At 34.9% G+C, this 19754-nt stretch overlaps 2 protein-coding genes across 5 annotated transcripts in view; both read left to right on the top strand.

Moving 5' to 3' along the window:
- The window catches only part of LOC107702857 (proprotein convertase subtilisin/kexin type 5-like), a 41811-nt gene extending 32950 nt beyond the window's left edge, over positions 1–8861 (top strand). Inside the window, exons 18-21 of one of the 4 annotated variants that reach the window (XM_016505284.1) lie at positions 736–839; positions 2539–2677; positions 2767–2882; positions 8640–8861. In XM_016505284.1, the coding sequence (XP_016360770.1) occupies positions 736–839; positions 2539–2677; positions 2767–2882; positions 8640–8746 (466 nt within the window). In that variant the 3' untranslated portion in view covers positions 8747–8861. Of the gene's footprint in view, positions 1–735; positions 840–2538; positions 2678–2766; positions 2883–4242; positions 5488–8639 lie in introns of those variants that run through there. The other 3 variants (XM_016505283.1, XM_016505282.1, XM_016505285.1) reach the window with 3 other exon arrangements.
- Positions 8809–19754, top strand: part of LOC107702858 (proprotein convertase subtilisin/kexin type 5-like) — a 15970-nt gene continuing 5024 nt past the window's right edge. The window contains exons 1-12 of the mRNA XM_016505286.1: positions 8809–8990; positions 9076–9276; positions 10859–10927; positions 12806–12848; positions 12948–13090; positions 14355–14555; positions 14724–14807; positions 14944–15139; positions 16183–16397; positions 17384–17620; positions 17935–18168; positions 18613–18790. Coding sequence (XP_016360772.1) covers positions 12823–12848; positions 12948–13090; positions 14355–14555; positions 14724–14807; positions 14944–15139; positions 16183–16397; positions 17384–17620; positions 17935–18168; positions 18613–18790 — 1514 coding nt within the window. The 5' untranslated portion in view covers positions 8809–8990; positions 9076–9276; positions 10859–10927; positions 12806–12822. The remainder of the gene's footprint in view (positions 8991–9075; positions 9277–10858; positions 10928–12805; positions 12849–12947; positions 13091–14354; positions 14556–14723; positions 14808–14943; positions 15140–16182; positions 16398–17383; positions 17621–17934; positions 18169–18612; positions 18791–19754) is intronic.

Below are 19754 nucleotides of genomic sequence, written 5' to 3'. Positions count from 1 at the left end.
AAAAAAGTCTAAAACCCACACAGAAATTCCATAAGTTTTTTTTTTTTTTTAATAATTCAATAAAATGAGAATTGAATTTTCTTCAGGGTTTAATTTTTACACCAATAAATTTGCATAAATTCTATTTGCGATTAAAGTTTTTTTTAATTATTATTTTTTTTATAACAAATTTTCTACACAATAAAATATTTTAGAGCTTGATATAACTAGAAAAAATACTTTATACTAATACTTTAAATACGCTTTTATCCAGGTTTTCCAAGACCTCAGGAATCCTGGTTCTTGAAAAGACAGTTGTTGACTAAATCAGAAATATGATGCCAGTTTACAGTCTTGATTTTTTTTTTTTTAGGTTTTAGCTTATTATATTGCACAAGTCATCTTGTGGCCCTCTTGGAAGTTTGCTGAGGCCCTTAGTGGGTCCAATGGCTAAATGTTTTGTGTTTTTACCTGCTCCTGCTGTCATCATTATTATGATTTTGCACAACAACGATAATATTCATTTTCATGAGTTTTTTCTTCGTAAATGTACTGTCCTCTTCCCCTTATATGCTCTGGCGCCCCCTATGGAGGCTCATCTCACGGTTTTAAAACGGTGACGTGAAACATGAGTGTGTAAAAAAAGTGTCTTGTGGCTCAGACTCAGCGTTGAACCCCTTTGAATAATTCCCTCATTCATTCTGTCTCTTTACCTCTCTCCCTCTTTCTTTGCTTCTGTCTGTCTTTTCCTGCTAGTCTACAGGGGAATAAGTGTCAGCTGAGCTGTGAACCTAGCACCTATTATAATGGGCATCAGCGGGCATGTGAAAGGTGCCACTCGACTTGTGCCACCTGTGCAGGTAAACACTTTACCTGTATTTATAGTACTTTATTCTCCATTTAGGTTTACATTAGGCTTTGATCATGATCTTTGGCTTAAAAGCAATTTATAAAATATAACTTCCAGTAGTTGTTTTTTATGTTCTTTTGGAGAGATCACTGATTGGCTATTCTGTTCTTTTATTTTTTAAATGCATATACGCCCCTTTTAAAATGCCCCTAAAATGTCAAGAGGATATATCCATCCTGGGCACAAAAAAGATGCACAGTATGATGCCATTTTGAAGTTCTAGACTTAACAAGACTGTGAAGTGCCTTCTGAGACTATTACGTCAATGCTGTTCTCTCCAGTGTCCAGAAATTACAACAAATTACTAAGGCTTCGCAGAACAACCAGTGCTTAGCTTCTGAATATACTGTAGTTTATCCAGCACAATTACTGTTGCTAGCTCAGATTCTGCCCCAGATTTTAACAACAGTTGATATATGCACACGTGTACACTTATGATGATCACATTTGTTCAAACTATCTTTATTGTAACGACTCCCTTCTAATTCTCAAAGAATTACTGGTCACAAAAAGCTTTTCTTGTTCAAGTCATTAGGGTGAATTACAGTTCTTCTGGGATGTGTAATAGTTTGGTAATTAACGTAAAAAACACAGTTGTAAAGGACCTTTTGGGTCGACTCTTAATCCAAGGAAGCACATAAGAAAAAAATGTCATGCTTTGGTAAATTAAGTCACAATTATGATACAGAAAGTCAAAATTATGAGGTACTAAGTCATAATAATGAGATAAAACATCCAAATTGTGAGATAAAAAGTAAAAATTGACATACTAAGTGATAATCATGAGACATTGAAATTGACATAATGTGTCATTGAGATAAAAAGTCTAAATTAAGATTTATTAATCTCATAATTATGATTTAGTGTTATGATTTTGACTTATTTCATAATCATTTATGGGTTTTTGTCAATTTTTACTTCAGTTTTAACTATCTCTTAATTATGAGTTAACTGGAAAGTCATAATTTTGACTCATTTCATAGTTTTGTCATACTTTTGACTTGTTCCAAGCTTTATCTCATAATTGGCTTAGTAGCTCATAATTTTGGGTTGTCAGTTTTTTTTGTCATAATTTTGACTTGTTACTTTAAGCTTTATCACATAATCATGACTTAGTATGTCATAATTTTGATTTATGTCCATCTTTGTCATAATTTCAACTTGTCAATTTCAACTTTATCTCATAATTTTGACTTGTCAGTTTTTGTTGTAATTTTGACTTTTCTATTTTAACTTTATCATAATTATGACTTCGTATGCCAGTTTTGACTTATGCTAAAGTTATGTCATCATTTTGACTTATGTCATTTTCAACTTTATCTCATGATTTTAAATGAGTATCTCATACTGATTATGTTTGTGTATGGCAGAAATGGGTTTCCATACAATTGTCAACAGCTCAGAGAATCAATTCTTTTTGGTATTAGCTCCCATCCGTAATGATATGTGCCTTTTAAGATTAGTTTCCCTACAAGCAATAAGTTATTTGTGTTTTTGTAACTCATACGCTATTGCCAGTGGCTTCCAAGCATTCTCAGAGGAAGCCCTTTCAGGAAGAACTTTTCTAAGTGTGTACATTCCAAAGTGTATCAATTCAAATGATTTGCGGTCTGGCTTTTTGGGAACATGCTGGTATTCCCTGTGCACAGGAACTGGCATGGAAGCGTGTAATGAGTGCGCTCCGGGCTATTACTTTGAGGACTGGCGCTGCGTCTCCAGCTGCAGTGTGGGATATTACTTGGCAGAACAAACGACAGACAACGGAGCTGTCCAAAAGTTTTGTCAAAAGTCAGTATTTCACTGCTAAACATGACATCTGAGAAAGTGTTTACGTTTAAAGCGGTAATGATGCATCACGGCTGTGATTGTGCCTGCAGGTGTGATCCTACCTGCTACGCCTGCGCAGGACCGGGGGAGAGGAACTGCAGCACCTGCGTGAGCGGCTATAACCTGGAAAACGGCGTGTGTGTCGTCAGCACCATCTGCAAAGATGGTGAGTACTGTAGATTCTTCCATGCTAGCTTTTGGTTAGCTCCTTAATTCAGTGTTTTCTTTCCTCCAGATTCTGATCTGAATCTTTTGTGCAACAAAATATTTTAGTTTTTTTGCATGGGGTTGAATCATGGTCTGTTTATTGTTTTGTTTTTCTGATGTTGATGTGTCCAGGTCACATTTCACCCCAAAATAGAAAGAAAATTATATTTTACAAATACCTTTTTGTTTCTTTTCAAAATTTCCAAAAGCAAGTACATTTACCCCAAATTCGTATTACTTTGTTGTTGTTTTATTTGATTGGTTTACTAAGTTTGGAATCAGTACAAATTTTTTTTTTTTTTTAAGGAAGTCTCTTATGCTCACCAAGGCTGCATTTATTTGATCAGAAACAGTAAAAATAGTAATATTGTGAAATATTATTAATATTTAAAAGAACTAAAAAAAAAGTTGGGAAAAGTCTTGTGAGAGAAAAATATCACAATTACTATTTATATTTATTTATTTATTTTTTACTCCCATGACGGAAACAAACTTCTATAGAAAACAGTTGTGCTACCTAATATTTTTGTGAAAATCATGATAATTTTTTCAGGATTTTTTAATGAATTGAAAGTTCAAAAGCATTTATTTGAAATATAATATATTTTGTAATAATGTAAAAATCTTTTCTATCGTGTCTGATCAATTTAATGCATCCATGGGGAATAAAAGCATTCATTTCTTCAAGAAAGTAAGTTTAGTGACCCTGAACTTTTGAACGGTAATATAATTTTCATGATTCTCAGTAGTGATTCTCATTATATTATGATTATTGTAATATGTTTTTATTATATTTTTTAAAGGAACTACAAAGAATACCATCGTGATGTGTAAATTTGTTGCAATATAAAAAAATGTATGGAAATAATCTAGAAAATATTATGCAAAATATAATTTGTTGAAAACTTTCCTCTGATTTTGAGGTGAGATGTGGCCAAATATTTTAGGCTAATTTGTTTTCAAAGAATGCTTGTGAATTTGACGAACCTTGAGATCAAAATTGGCTACATTTTTACGGTGGAGCGTGATGTCTGCTTTTTCTAGCAAATGAAAACAAAGTTACACTGTCAACCTGTGACTCTGTAAAAATGATTTTTTTGATCACTTTCTAAATGTTTGTTCTCCTTTTCTTCCTGATGATCTTTCCTTCAAATCTTTTCATCCTGGATTCCAATCACACCTGGATATCCTCCTCCGTCGAACAATCAACTGGATTATAAAAAAAATAAAAATAAACCCAACAAAACGTCATTTCCTGTCCGCCGCCCATTTGTGTGCTGTCTCTCTGCTCCTCTTTCCTCTTCCTGCTCTCTGGAAAGCAAATGAAGAATCGTGGGCTGAGGGAAGTTTCTGTGTGCTAGTGAAAAAGAACAATCTGTGCCAGAGAAAGGTTCTGCAGCAGCTCTGCTGTAGAACATGTTCTCTAAAGGGCTGAAGGAACTTTTCCAGCTCCACTTGCCCCTCACGTTCCGCTAATTTATATTCCAGTCGGGAACCTCGAATATGGGACTACATCGTGAGGTTTCCCGATGCCAGAACTACAACAAACCTACCTTTATCTCTGTGTGTCTGTATGTGTGTGTGTGTGTGCGCTTGCGCGTATGTGTGAGTGTGTTGACAGAAGCTGTCAGGGTGGTGCGACTGGGATCAGTAATAAACAGCAAATCATACATGTCAGTATTTTGTGACCAAAGCATGGATGCCAAATTTTTTGTACCTTTTTCTTCGTTTTGGGTCCAAGAGAAGAATTTGGAGCGACATGCTAAGCGTTGAAGCGGCGGTTCTGTATTTTCCCACAGTTTCACGCATGATGATGACAACAATGATCAAAGCCAGTTTGTGCATATTCTGAAATAAAGCGCACTCAGAGAACCTCTCCGAGTTTCAGCAAGACCTCTGTGAGCAAAAGGGACGCACTCATAAACCATAGCACAGGTTCATCCACTGACCTTCATGACTGCAGTCAAATCAATAACTGACTCCGGAGGTACAAGGTACAATAAGTACTTCCTGAAGCGATAAGTATTGTACTAACACTAATGACCTGCCGTTTAGCCTCGCGATGAGATGAATGCCGTCACGTCAGGTGGTCTCACTGTTCTGAAATTCTTCACCTCAGGCTCATATCTCATACTTTTTTGCGTGCGTGTGTGTTTTTGTTTCATCATCGTTGCAAGTGGGAAAAATAGGTTTTCGTGAAACCTAAACGTAAGTTAGTGAGCCCTGAAGAATCGTTGACTGGGCTGAAGTACAGGTTTTAGTCGTGGTAGCTGAAATGAGGGTTGAAACACTTATCAGGCCTTTGATATATTTTTAAATAAATCCTTAAACATGCATTTTTATATCTCGCCACTTCAAAAAAACAACTCCACAATATTAATCCTAAATGATTCATGTGAAATAAGGAACTTTAAAATGTGTGTCCAGGTAGATCAGAGTCAACAGCCTGAAATAAATGCGTTTGGTATTACGAGGGTTTTATGTGTCTGGTTTCAGATGCTTTCCCCATAACTATTTATATTTTATTGATTCATCATGGAAATGAAAAGTTAAACTGCTCCATTTTTAATTGACTTGGCCACCTAAAATAATTCGTTATTCCAGTTATTTATGAAAGTAAAAAGTCTGTGATTCACATACTTAACTGGTGCTATTGACATAATTGAGTTATTAGAAATGGTTTTTGAATTCACATTTGTGTCTTGTTGGGTCCAACAAGTATTTGTGAATTCAAATCAAGTCTAGATTTTCATTTGTTCATATTAGCCATATTTACTGTATGTCCATATTGCAGTATCTTGGGAAACGGAAAAAAATATTTGAGGGGAGTAACGTACGTAGTAACGTTTTACTAAAGGTCAGAAACGAGGTGAAATGTTTAGTTATACTAATAGTACTACACAACACAAATTAGACTTCTACATTCATTAAGGACATGTTTGACCAATCCGCTTTTGCGCAATGTTAAGGGGATTTCTATGTCTTTTATTTATGAATGATGTGGTTTAAGATGACGTAGCCTTTTATTTATGAAAACGATTTATAAATGGGCATAGTTCAAATGAGTTGTGTTTTGTGGATGGGATTGTCCAACCACTTAATGCTAATTGTGTGTTCATGACACACACAAAAAAAGTTGTAGTATGATTGTACGTTTTCTGCGAACTCAATACATGCAACGTTACATAACTAATGTTATATAGGATTACGAGAATCAGTCTATGTTCAGATGTGTTACATTTACTCTGTTCTGGCAACGTTATTTCTTAATGTATATATGTATTTTTATCACTATTAACCTTAAATATATTTTGCACCCACGTTAAATTGAAATAAGGGGGAAATGGATGATCAAGTTTTCTAAAATTATTTTATATTTCTTTTTTTAGCCAACCGCCATGACCAGTTAGTCTAGATGAAGATGTGTTGTAGTCAGGGCCAAGAAAAATGTTTTATCATGTAGAGAAGACTGGACGAAACAAATGGTTTACTGATCTTTTTATTAATGAACTTTAAAATAAAAACAAGACTCAGAGATTAAATGAGACTACTTTTGTTTACTCATTTAGATGCTGGGCTTATCATTTTCACTTGGTGGACAAATTGGGCGAAACAGTCACATAGACTTGCACAGAAGGAGTGACCCGAGTCATATATAGAGTTCAGAAAGTCATAGAGCTCTTTTGACTTGGATCCGTATAGAACCACCCTAGCAACCACATAGCAACACGCTAAATCCGACTAAAAACCCTAGTGTATTAGTGGCCAGTTTTTCACTGACGAGCAGCGCTCACATTTTCATCCTAAAAATCTAGTGTTGTCAAACTGCTTGTTTATTTTGACTTCAAGAAATATTGTTCAGAGTTAAATTCTTGCGGTGAACTGGTGTGAGAATGATTCAACCTCTCCTTGTTTTCTTTACAAAAGGCCCTTTTTGTTTTGAAGAGAACAATTCGGCATTTGACCGAGAGAAATTCAACTCAAATTGCCAGTGGTCACACTGACTTTAAAAGAGACAATATATGCGCTGCCCCTTGTTCTGACCTGTGGCTGTTTCCTTAAGAACGAACATTTCTAAAATATTTGCAGCTTCCACACAACCAATGTCACTTTCCTGTGATGAATAACATGATAAAGTCATTATTATTGACACATGCTGTTTTAAATGTTACAATCCTGTGTCAAATATCAAAGTGATTCTTAAGCATTTTTGCAGTTTAATGCAAGCAGTTTGAGTGAGAAAACTAATTTAACTGACATTGGCTTTGGACCAGTGTTTCTTTAAGTCTACTGATTGACAACTCAATTACGGTCATGTAGGGTCATGAGCGTTTGCTTCAGGACTGTCAGAACTGAGTGAATAGAATGTATCAGAGCGTAAGCCTGAGGTCGTCAGAAGGGTCAGTCGGCCATAGACGTCCAGCTCACTCTAAAGGAAATCTCACAAATACATTGCTAAGCCTGGGGTTAAAGGTTAGCTCAATGTATTTAGCTCTTCTCACATTCCCATAGCATCGCTTTGGGATAGTTTTGATCCATTCTGACACCTAGAGAGGGAAATATGTTTTGGTTATACTAACACGGGTATCAGGCTTGGTTCAAGTAATTTGACTGTGTATGTGCAAGACTTTTTTTTTTTTTAATTTTTTTAATCTGGATAGTTTTTTGCAACTTACAAAATCACTTTTTTTTAATTCAGCTTTCAGTTCTTTTTTCTAAGGCCTGCTGATTGTATGAGAGCATTCTTCACGACCTTTCTTGCTTCTTTTGAGAGTGTTCTGATTTATGAATCCTGCATGTTCATGGCCTTTGAATTGTCCACAATCATAAACGTCAGCTGGTCAGTTCTTCAAGCAGAAGCCTTTTTTTATTAATGCTAAAGCTGAACAGGTAAGCACCTTGATTTCCCTCTCTTTTATGTATGTATGGATGTATGGATGTATGGATGTATGGATGTATGGATGTATGGATGGATGGATGTTCGCTTGATTTTTTGTTTGTATTTTTTTACTTGTTTCCATGTATTTGTTTTTGTTTGTTTCATTAGCTTGTTTCATTTGCATGTTTCTTTTTTGCTTGTTTGTATTTGTTTAATCTACTTGTTTGCTTGTTTTGTTTTCTTGTTTCGTTTGCTTGCTTGTTCGTATGTATGTTTTGTTTGCATGTATTTGTTTAATTTGCTTGTACCGTATATTTAATTTGCTTGTTTCATTTTCTTGTTTCATTTGCTGTTTGTTTGCTTGTTTCATTTGCTCACTTGTTTGTATTTATTTTGTTTTGTTTGCTTGTTTGTATGTATTTGTATACTCTGCTTTTTTTGTTTGCTTGTTGCATTTGCTTGCTTGAATGTGTTTGTTTTGTTTACTTGCTTTGTTAGCATGTTTACTTTTCTTGTTTCGTTTGTTTGTTTGCTTGCTTGTTTGTTTTGTTTGCTTATTTGTATTTATTTAATCAGCTTGTTTGTTTTACTAGATTTTTTTTTTTTTTGTATTTTCCTACTTTTTTCTAACTGTGCCTTCAGGGAAACTTGAGTTATTTCTGATGCTACATACATAAATATACTAATATAATAAACAACATGAATCATTGGATTATTTACCAACAAAGCATGGAAGAACTGCTAATAAAATTTTAGTGTCTACCTGCACTAGATGAAGTGGGATATTCTAGTTATGGATCTTTATGTAGCTTATGTGTTATCTATTTTTTTTGTCAGGGGAGTATTTAAGCAAAGCTGAAAAATGTGAACTGTGTTCCTCAACCTGCTCAAAGTGCACTGGACCTGAGAGTAAAGACTGCATCAGCTGCCCGTACACCAGGTGAAGTGTGAACAAATCACTTGTTTCTCACAGCACCACAGTCAAATAAAGTCACAGTGAGACAAGATGTGCACTGTGCGGGGAGAGATTTCAGTTTTTATTCTATGGCAGGCTTTTTAATAATGGGACATGTGTGATCCGCTGTGATCCTGGGAAGTATGAAAGGGATGGACAGTGTCATCTTTGCCACCACACATGCCTCGAATGTACTGACGGGGCGCCTGACAAATGTACTCGCTGTAGCAAAGGTAAACTGAGTCATGACTGCCTCACATAACAGAGAAAAATACAAACTTTTATTGTAATTCTTACTCTGTTTCTGTTTTCACACAGATAGATTCGGAGTGGAGCGGTACCTCTTTGAAGGGGAGTGTCGTGAAAGCTGTCCAAAGGGCTATTCCCATTCCTCGAAGGGAACATGTGACCCCTGCCCTCCAAATTGCACTGTGTGTACTTCATCAGGTCATTGTCTCCACTGCACCCCGTCCTACTACCCCAAAGACGGGACGTGTGCCAAACTGGAGTGTGGAGTGGGTCAGTTGCATCATAACTGTTTTAGAATTTTCTCGATTGCTTGCTTGGCAATTTCCATGTTTCTTTTTTCTGATGTTAAGATTCTGGTTAGGTTTTTTTTGGAATGAGAGTGAGGTTTATTTGAAAATTCTTCTGAAAATCAAATTAGTGGTTGAGCTGTAGGCCCAGTGTTAAAAACACATCGTCATTGCCAAAATGTTTTTGTTTGCTTTTTTGCCAGTATTTTTCACCATAATGTTTCCAATGGATGAATCTCACAAAACCGGTCAAGAAATGACCATATAATATTTGTGATATATGATGATGATAATGTGTTTACATCATGATAGCATTTGTGGTGCTGCTTTTTTGCATCAAAATGCATCAACAAACAATAAAAAAGATAAAATAAAGTAAAAACTGTAATATTGTGAAATATTATAATTTAAAAGATTTACAATTTAAAAAATATAAAATTTTATTAAAATGTACAATTTAAAAAACTGTTTTCTAATTGAATATATTTTAAAATGTAATTTATTCCTGTGATGCAAAGCTGAATTTTCAGCATCATTACTCCAGTCTTCAGTGTCACATGATCCTTCAGAAATCATTTCTTATTATCAATGTTGAAAACAGTTGTGCTGATTAATATTATGTGGAATTTGTGACAATGTTTCTTCAGGATTCTTTAATGAATAGAAATTTTATAAGAACAACATTTTTTTTTAAATAGTCTTCACTTTCATTTTTACTGTCATCACTATCATCATTTTTATTTAATGAATCCTTGCTGAATAAAAGTATTAATTTATATAAAAAAGTAAAATCCTACTGACCCCATACTTTTGAAGAGTACTAACACAGTAATTGTATATTGTGATAAAGTAAAAAAAAAAAAAAAGTTATGATTTAATGAATCTATTAAGTCATGAATATATTAAGAGTAATCATTAAAAAAATTACAGGAAGTAAAAAGGGAGTAATGTACTTAATTGTCATGAAAATAGTGTGACAACATGCTAATGCACCTAAAAGTAGAAGAAAATGTACTTTTTTCTTTTGATTTTGCAGTGCAGTTTGACAAGGACATGTTTTCATGAGATTTCACCCCACTAGACAGAAGTTCTTCTCTCTCGTTTTGTTTGCTGTGCTACTTGCATATCTGTAAATCGAACTCTATGGATGTTGTTTGGCTTCTCACGACACCCACTGCTGTTTATCTAATCTTCTTCACAAATTGTTATCACAGTCAAAGATGAGCTGAGCATGAGGGAAGAGCTTGTCTGCAGAAGTCAGACTGAAATAGCACCAGAAATGAAACCGTGGGGGAACAGAAATTCTTATCATTAGTGGCAGACATGTATAAACGGATCCTGTGCTCTGGCCTCCAGGGCTCCCACACACTACTGTGTGCACACACGTAGCCTCTGTATGCTCTTTCCTGTCGTTTTAGACTCACGCACACTCTGTCTTATTATACATGCTAATACAGACATTATCTAGTTTTTATGTACATCTATCTATATGGTGCATTTTCTTTTTCCATGTTAGCGACACTATGAAAGTACTGACTCCTGGTGCGATGCTTGTTCTTCTGTAGGTGAAGTAGTCGACCTTGATCATGAAGACTGTGTACCCTGTGAGGAGGGCTGTCAGCATTGCCTTACCGGTCAGTATATCATTATTTGGATGGATGTGCGCACAACAAGCATTGCTCTTAAAGAAATTAAATGCATCATGTCTTAAGCAAAAAACATCCTTTGCTTAAAGTCTTGAAAACGTCCGATTTGATAGTCTGATAAACATTAGCAGGGGCTAAATTTGTAATTAAACCTGGTTATAATATTTTAGCATTTTAAAAATTAAATTCATATGCACTATTTTGCACTATTTTCTGTTCTTATGTTATTAACCCTATAAAGCCTACTCTATCACTCTATACCACTCTATATTTTGATGCACAAATTTCTAAGGCTTCTAAATGATCAACATGATCAAAACTGCTGAAAACCTGTTGTACACAGTCCACTACATGCCTTCTGTTGTCTGACTTTAAATTGTCAGTAATATTAAAAGACTAACACTTACTGTACTTGAGCAACTTAGGTTTACTTGATTATATTTTTCGAAAAATCATGTTCAAATGTATCAAATATGATGCATCAGGGTTTTTTTTTTACTCTGTTTGGGCCTCTGAATAAAAATGAAGGGTTTTTCCTCCTTGAGTGTGAACTTCATATTCTGTCTATATCATACTATATGAGCCATAAAAGACTGATCAAATATGATACTAAATAAAATAAAAAATCTGACTATTATTTCATATGTCAGGATTTACATGGCTAATTCTTCCTTTTTTTTTTTTTTGTACTTTTTGCTCAGATTATTAGGCTTATAGTTTATTACAAAATGATAAATTACAAAATAGAAGCATTTGACTATTGGTTTGTGATTTGGACCCGTTTCTGCTCTAGATGCAGCAGTAATTTCTATATGCGTGTGTGGGCTACTAGTGCACAAATGATAGGGGTTGTGTGTCTCACCACAGCTTCCAGTATCTCGTTTCATCTGTTGTAATTCTCATAATTAGAGCATGTCTGGTCTGTATCTCAAAATGTAGCAGGCTGCCTGCATAGGCTGCACTTAAAGGCAGTATTATTTGGCATCATGGCTCAAAAAAGTCGTGTGCAAAATGCTGTCTAGGTGAACAATTTCAAGTCAGTGTGTCAAGATCAAAGTTGTAAAGACACCGATAAGTGTCTAAAATATAAATCGCATAAACCGATAAAGTTTCAGAGAAACTTAACATCTTTCCTTCAACAAAAAGATTTGGAAAACACAAAAGCATAATCGGTGTATGTGTAGTGATATTCCGTTTATTGCTGTCGCCCTCTGCTGGTCATTGTAGTATTGCAAGAATAGTGCCGTATTCAAACTGAGAAACAGAGATGTTTAAAGCTTAAAAACGGTAATTTCTCACTCATATCCTCTTGTCATTTGTGCCTGTGCATATTAATTTCTTGCTCTGCAGCAGCTCAGGCAGATAAACAATAAACTTTTTTTTTCTCATGCAGGCTGAAACGCATTGATTGAGTCAAACCAAAAAACTTAAAGGAACACTCCACTATTTTTGAAAATCGGCTCATTTTCCAACTCCCCTAGAGTTAAACAGTTGAGTTTTACCGTTTTTGAGGAGATCAGATGAATGGATTCGAAAACGGTAAAACTCAACTGTTTAACTCTAGGGGAGTTGGAAAATGAGCCTATTATCAAAAATAGTGGAATGTTCCTTTTTAAAGTAGTTGTTTTGTATAAATTCATAAGACAATTTAGTAACACAGCAGTATTACGTTATTGTTTTGCATTTTGACCTCCAGTAAACTGAGAACTGAGTGTGTGAAATGCAGCAATGTCGTCCTCTGCTGGTCACCATAATATCGCAGGGGGAAAAATGCATTTCCAGTCAAAGTTTCTAAATCATTAGTAATTTAAATGAGTGTATTATAGTAATATGAAGAGTGTTTTAACAGTATGTCTTTTCCTTTAGTGAATCCAGAGCATTGCATGGCTTGTTCACCGGACTATTATCAGTATGTCTGTCTCGTGTTTTTTGACTTTGTGACTTCATGAGTAGTTATATAATCGATGTGCTAATGATGTAAAGAGTACGAGATGTTGTATTTCTGCAGGCTGAAATTGAGCTGTCACAAGATCTGCCCTGAGAGGACATTTGAGGACAAGTTGTCAATGAGGTGTGCTCGATGTGATGATCACTGCGAGTCCTGCGATGCCTCTGAATGTTACCTGTGTGAGGAAGGCTTCTTCCTGTCAGGTCAGATCATCTCTCACATGCAAGTCTGTATGAGCATTCAGGTTTTGTGTCTGTACTGTATGTGTGCGCCGTGCCTTTGAACGAGCCTCTGGGGAAACAGCATGAGTTTTGATGTACTTACAGTACATGAGGAGAGACAGATGTGCTGTTGCCAGTCCTGGTATTTGCTTTGCACTATTTTGACTGCTCAGTTACAGATGTAGAGAGGCACACGGCTAGTTTAGGTTTATGTTTGAAAGTCAGTTTTTGTGTAAAGTCTTGGCTACAGAAAAATCGTTTCCATATCAGCATATTTCCACCATTACTACACATGGAGAGAAAAAAAAAAGGTAAATGATCATTGAATATATATTGAGCCTTTGTGACAACATGCCCCAGTTATGTATGCAACAGGTAATTTGATGTTCGGGTAATCTAAACAGAAGCTGGTTTTGACATGTGCACACATACTGTATGGCATATAGAGTATATATATATATAGAGTTAGCATAGATTAGAATTTTTAGTTCATTTTTATTTGTCTTATGTTATTTAGTTAATTTGTATTTTTAATTTAGTTTTCATGAGTTCTCGCTATATTATTATTAGTTTTAAGTTTTTCAGAGTTTCTTAGTTTCAGTTATTTAATTTTTTTTATAATAGAACATCAAACTCATAAGCTGTTTTAGTTTTAGAGTCAGGAAAATGTATTTGTTTCAGTTTTTCCTTGGTATATTAGTTTTTATTTTTATTTCAGTTAACAACATTGTTTTTTATTTAGTTTGTTTTAGTTTATGTTAACAATAATTGCACTTTTATACATTTTTAAATTGCAGAGAAAACAGTGTTTTTTGTTTACTTTGTTTTCCATTTTCATGTTTTGTTAATTTGTTTTTTTTTCTCAAGTTTTTTTGTTTCAGTTGATTTAGATTTATTTGTTTTAATATTTTAGAGCTGCCAAAGTTAATGAGCAATCATTTAAAATGTTTAGCTGTGTTAAATGTCTGTCTTATTGCTGTAGAGTGGCATTTTAATGTTTTATGCAGACCAATTGAGAAGATTTATAATACATCTCATAAAGTGTGTTTTAGTTTTCGAGTCATGAAAATGTATTTTAGTTTTCCCCCCAGACGTATTAGTATTTACTTTGTTTTCATTTTCATAAACCGCAGTATTATAGCAGTTAGCATTCATGCATTAGCTCAATGGTGAAATATTGAACCCTCATTTAAGCCTCCACCTGCCTAAATATCCGTCTATTTACTGCAATCATGTGTTACTGCAGATGGCACATGTGTAAAAACCTGTAAGGAGGGTTTCTATGGTGACATGAAGCAGGAGTGCGAGCCGTGTCACCACACGTGCCGATCATGTGGCGGTCCGGACAATAACGACTGTGATTCCTGTGAAGATGACATGTTTCTAGACAAGGGTCAGTGCATCCGCAAGAGCAAGATGAAGTGTCCTGACGGAAAATTCCTAAACGGTACAAAACTTTATATTCTGGAATTAATTTCAATAATTCATTATTTTAATAAAAAAGTCAACATGAGTTATATTATGTTATATTGATTTTAAAGACACTGGAAATCTTTTACAATAAGTGTGATTGTTTGTTTATTGATTGTGTGTGTGTGTGTGTGTGTGTGTGCAGGTAAGGGTGAGTGTGAGCAGTGTGATTCCTCCTGTAGGATGTGTTCAGGGCACGGGGAACACCAGTGTGATTCCTGTCAGGAAGGTGAGTGAACTTCTGTAGTGCCGTCAGTCTACTTGTTTCTCAGTATGCATGTGCAGAAAGACATTATGAATATAGTAGTAATCTTTGTCAGATGTTGTCAGCTGGAATCTACATGCGTGTTTGTATGTCTACACAGGCATGTTTCTCAGCAACAGCCAGAGGTGTGTGTCCGTTTGTCCACGTGAGACTCATGGGAACCAGACGAGTGGGCGCTGTGAAGACTGTTCAGCAGGCTGTTTGACGTGTCAGGACGCACATCACTGTGTGAAATGCAAAGAAAGCTTTGGTCCGCTCTACTTGCAGGATGGCAAATGTGTTGCTGAGTGTAAAAGGTGAAAAATGTTCTTTCAAAACACACAAAATGCTACACATTCACACGCATGGTCTCATGCACACACAGGCTGCATCCCAAATTGTACTTGTCACTGTAATTTATTCAATGTTTGTTTTATCTATGTTTTATTTAATTACATTTTATTTAATTTTTTTTGTTAATTTTTATTTTGCTTTCTTTTCTTTTCCTTTCTCACATTCTTTTGTTGTGTTTTGTTTTTTAAGGTTTTTTAATTTATTTTTAAGTTCATTTTTTATTTTCAAGTTGTAGAGAAAATACTGTTTTATTTTTATTTTATTTGTTATCATTTCATTTAACACTGTCAACGTTTATATTTGTAGAGAAAATTCAGTGTTTTATTTATTTTTATTTCATTACATTTTATTTATTTATTTATTTCCCCCTTTCTCACATGTTGTGTTCTGTTGTGTTTTGTTTTGTAACTTATGTAATGATGAAATTTAAAGTAATTTAAATTTGTAACAGTACACAAAAAATGGTTCTGCAGATCAAGACTTTTATTGTGCGTGACTATAACACCCGTATAATACTAATTTTGAATACTGTAATACTATTTTAGTAATCCTAAAATAGTAACTTTATATTTTGATTGATTTTATTTTATTTTATAAGTCTTACAACCTATTTAGTTGTAGAGAACATGCAGTGTTTTATTTATATTTTGTAATATTTATTTTAAAAGTGTCAACTTTTTTAGTTGTAGAGAAAATGCAGTTTTTTTTATTTTAATTGGATCTTATTTTATTGTTTTGTTTTTTGGTATCTTGTGTTCTGTTGTGATCTTTCTTTTCCAGAAATTATGTGATGATGAATTTTAAAGTAATGAATTTAGCTAAAAGTGCAATTGTTCTGTGGATCAAGACTTTTATTGAGTAGCACTATAATATCTGTGCAGTATCTTGTTCAAACTCAAAAATATGTACCATTACCAGCAAGGTACGTACTTTTAGTTGAAGCATGGAAGCTGGAACACAGCCATACATTAACAAAGATCTTATAATTTCTGTGTCATTCTCACAGGGGTTACCCAGAGGCTGATGTTTGTCTCAGCTGTGCCGTGGGATGTGCTTCATGTGAGGGGGAAGCCAATTTTTGTCTGAGCTGTGAGGAAGACTATGTGCGTTTCAAACACACCTGTGTGCATCAGTGCCCTTCCAAGCACTTTATAAAAGATGGAGTATGTGAGATCTGTCCAAATGGTTGCGCTGCATGTGACCAAACGGGCAAATGCAGTGGTGAGGTTCTTAACATTATTCATCACCGACTGACATTTTGTAATAATAACCACTAAACCGTATAATACACTAAACTGTTGTCCCAGGCTAGTGATTTCCTACACAGCTACACTACTGGTCAAAAATTTGAAAAAATATATATTAAAAAATATATTTTTGTAAGAAGTCTCTTATGCTCACCAAGTTTGCATTTATTTGATCAAAAATAAAACAGTAATATCATGAAATATTATTACAAGTTTAAAAAAAACTTTTCTATTTGTGAATCATTTCAAATGTAATTTTTCTCAAAAATTTGAAAAAATATATATTAAAAAATATATTTTTGTAAGAAGTCTCTTATGCTCACCAAGTTTGCATTTATTTGATCAAAAATAAAACAGTAATATCATGAAATATTATTACAAGTTTCAAAAAAACTATTTTCTATTTGAAAATCATTTCAAATGTAATTTTTCTGGAAACTGTGATACCATTTAAAACATTTGGGTAAGATAAAAAAATACTTTTATTCAGCAAGGATGCATTAAATTGATCAAAAGTGACGGGAAAGACTTTCAGAATATTACAAAATATTTCCGTTTCAAATAAACGCTGTTCTTTAGAATTTATCAAAGGGTCTTAAAAATGCATAACAGTTCAATATTGATAATATTAAGCACATTTTTTTTAGCTGATTGCCAATAATAACTGAAATTAATTGAGCAGCAAATCAGCATATTAAAATGATTTCAGAAAGATCATGTGGCACTGAAGACGTTAATAATGATGCTGAAAATTCAGCTTTACCATCATAGGAATAAATTACATGTTATGTCGAGAACAGTTATGTTAAATCACAATAATATATGTTTTTACTGTATTTCTAATCACATAAATGCAACCTTCGTAATCATATTTATCAAGTTCCTTTTTCTTCTCTCTACACTGAAGTTTGGCATTACCTCTCTGAAACTTTGTGTTTATTCTTTCTCCTGCTCTCTCAGCGTGTGAAGAGTACTACTTCCTGCATGAGGATCAGTGTCTGGGTGACTGTCCCAAGCGGTACTTCACAAACGTAGAGCAGAAGCTGTGTACGCCGTGTCACAGTGACTGTGCAGAATGTGATGGACCTGATGAAGATGATTGCACCTCCTGTGGGCATTATGGAGATGTTCGTCACAACGGAAAGTGTCTGTTCCAATGCCCGCCAGAAACGTACCTGGACGGAGCAGAGTGTCGAGGTACAATACATATTCTCCTTCGTTTATGGGTGAAATGGCCTCAGATTGGCAGGATAGTGTTGGACAATTTCCTACACTGCTTTTCAAAATTTTGAATAATTAATTTTTTAAGTATTTTTGAAAGAAGCCTCTTATGCTCAACAAGGCTGCATTTATTTGATCAAAAATACAATAAAAACAATACTATTGTGAAATAATATTATTATGATTTAAAACATCTGTTTTCTATTTGAATACATTTTAAAATGGAATAACATTCACCCGATCATGCTAACATTCTAGTCATATCATACCTGCTTGCTGACTGTTTTTAGAGTGTGATAAGTCCTGCCTGACGTGCTCGGGTCCTCATCCGTCCTCCTGCCTCACCTGTAGAGCCAGCATGAGGAAGGATGTGAATGGCCACTGCCAGTTCTTCAGTGACTGCTCTCTGCACACGTTCACCGATAAGGACAGCCAGTGCAAGCCCTGTCACAAGAGCTGTCTCCGCTGCTCGGGCACAAGCAAAGAGCAATGCCTCAGCTGCAACCCCAAACACTTCCTGCTCAGTAAGAGCCCACCTGCCCACCACATGTCATTTCCCTATGAAACTGAGCTTTAATGACATTTAGTATAAAGAAAGTTCAACTTAATCAGAGCTTTGCTGAAAAACCTGTTGTACACAATCTACTACATGCCTTCTGTCATTGATAGTTACTTGTAGTTTTGTAGCCCCAAACTCTTCCTGTTCAGTAAGAGCTGACTTGCCTGACAGATTTCATTTTGCTAGAGACTATGAAAGTGAACATCTCTAAAAATGTCCTTGAGAACCTATGAATTATCACTTCATTTACGCTCAAATCTAAATAAAAGAAATTAAGTGAAATTACTAGTTCATCTTGCTAGCTGTCTGAAGAGCTGTACTGATTAATAATAATGGAAATGCACTGTTATACATTAGTCATACATGCATGATGTAATGTCTTGTACACGTTATTTCTGCCATTTGTCAGAGCAGACGTGTGTGTCCACGTGTCCGGATGGTTACTATGTGGACGAGGCCAAGCAGGAGTGTGTTCAGTGCCACGTGAACTGTGCGTCATGCCATGGACATCACAGTAATGACTGTACAACCTGTAAACCAGGCCTGCTTCTGCTCGGACACAGCTGCTTCACCACCTGTCCACCAAGGTATCATATCAATTACTGTATTTATTGTTTATTTTTATGTATTTATTTATTTACTTACTTTTATTGTTTAATTTAATTTAATTTTAATAAATGTAGTTTTTATTATCCTTATAAATGTAGTTAATTTAGATTAATTTGCAATTATTGCTAAAGTAAGAATCGAGTTTGAATGCAGTGAAAATAAAATCAAACGCATTGCAACAGGACTGTGGAAAGCCTGTGTGTCATTGAAGTATGTCGTTTTTATAAATTAAACTAAGCCAGAAAATCGGATACATAATGAGAAAGATTCATGTCTTTGAACTCTTTCACCTCTAGAATGCAGCACATATGGGCACCATGTCTTATAAGTTTAGGTACTTTAAGACAGAGGTCCCCAACCACCGGGTAGCGACCCACTACCGGGCCATGGAAGAATTGCTACCGGGTCGCAAGAATGTTCTGGGAAAAATGTGTATAGATATGACACTCTGTTATTTATTTATGTTAATGATTGTTCTAATTATTCTGTATTTTCTTTGTATGTGATTGATATGGAGTAGCAATTTGACAATTTCACGTTAAATAAGTAAATAAAATAAAAATTACTTAAAAAAACATATTAGATCGCAGTTGATCCGTAATACGTACGGATGAGACCCTACCGTTTGGCACGTATGTGATTCGCAGATTAATTTGCCAATTTACAATTACAAGAAATTTTAAACCACAAGAAGAAGAAACGAAAGAGAGTTCAATTCGTTACTCACACGCTGTTCTCGCACCAGGGGTGGATTTAGTGAATTGGGGGCCCCAGGCAAAATATAGAAATGGGGCCCTATACATTTGCACACATTTTCCTAGATCAACCTTGAGGTTCCTTTTTTGTTGTGATGCTTGCTGCTGCACAATGGTGCCCCATAGTTGTGTCCAATGTTTCTACATTTTTCATGTACATGTTATAATGGCTTTCTTTCATGTTGTA

Source organism: Sinocyclocheilus anshuiensis, unplaced genomic scaffold (assembly GCF_001515605.1).
Source record: "Sinocyclocheilus anshuiensis isolate Anshui unplaced genomic scaffold, SAMN03320099.WGS_v1.1 scaffold366, whole genome shotgun sequence".
NCBI lineage: Eukaryota > Metazoa > Chordata > Actinopteri > Cypriniformes > Cyprinidae > Sinocyclocheilus > Sinocyclocheilus anshuiensis.
The sequence above is the reverse complement of the archived record's forward strand: the minus strand, read 5'-3'. Positions and strand labels throughout refer to the sequence as shown.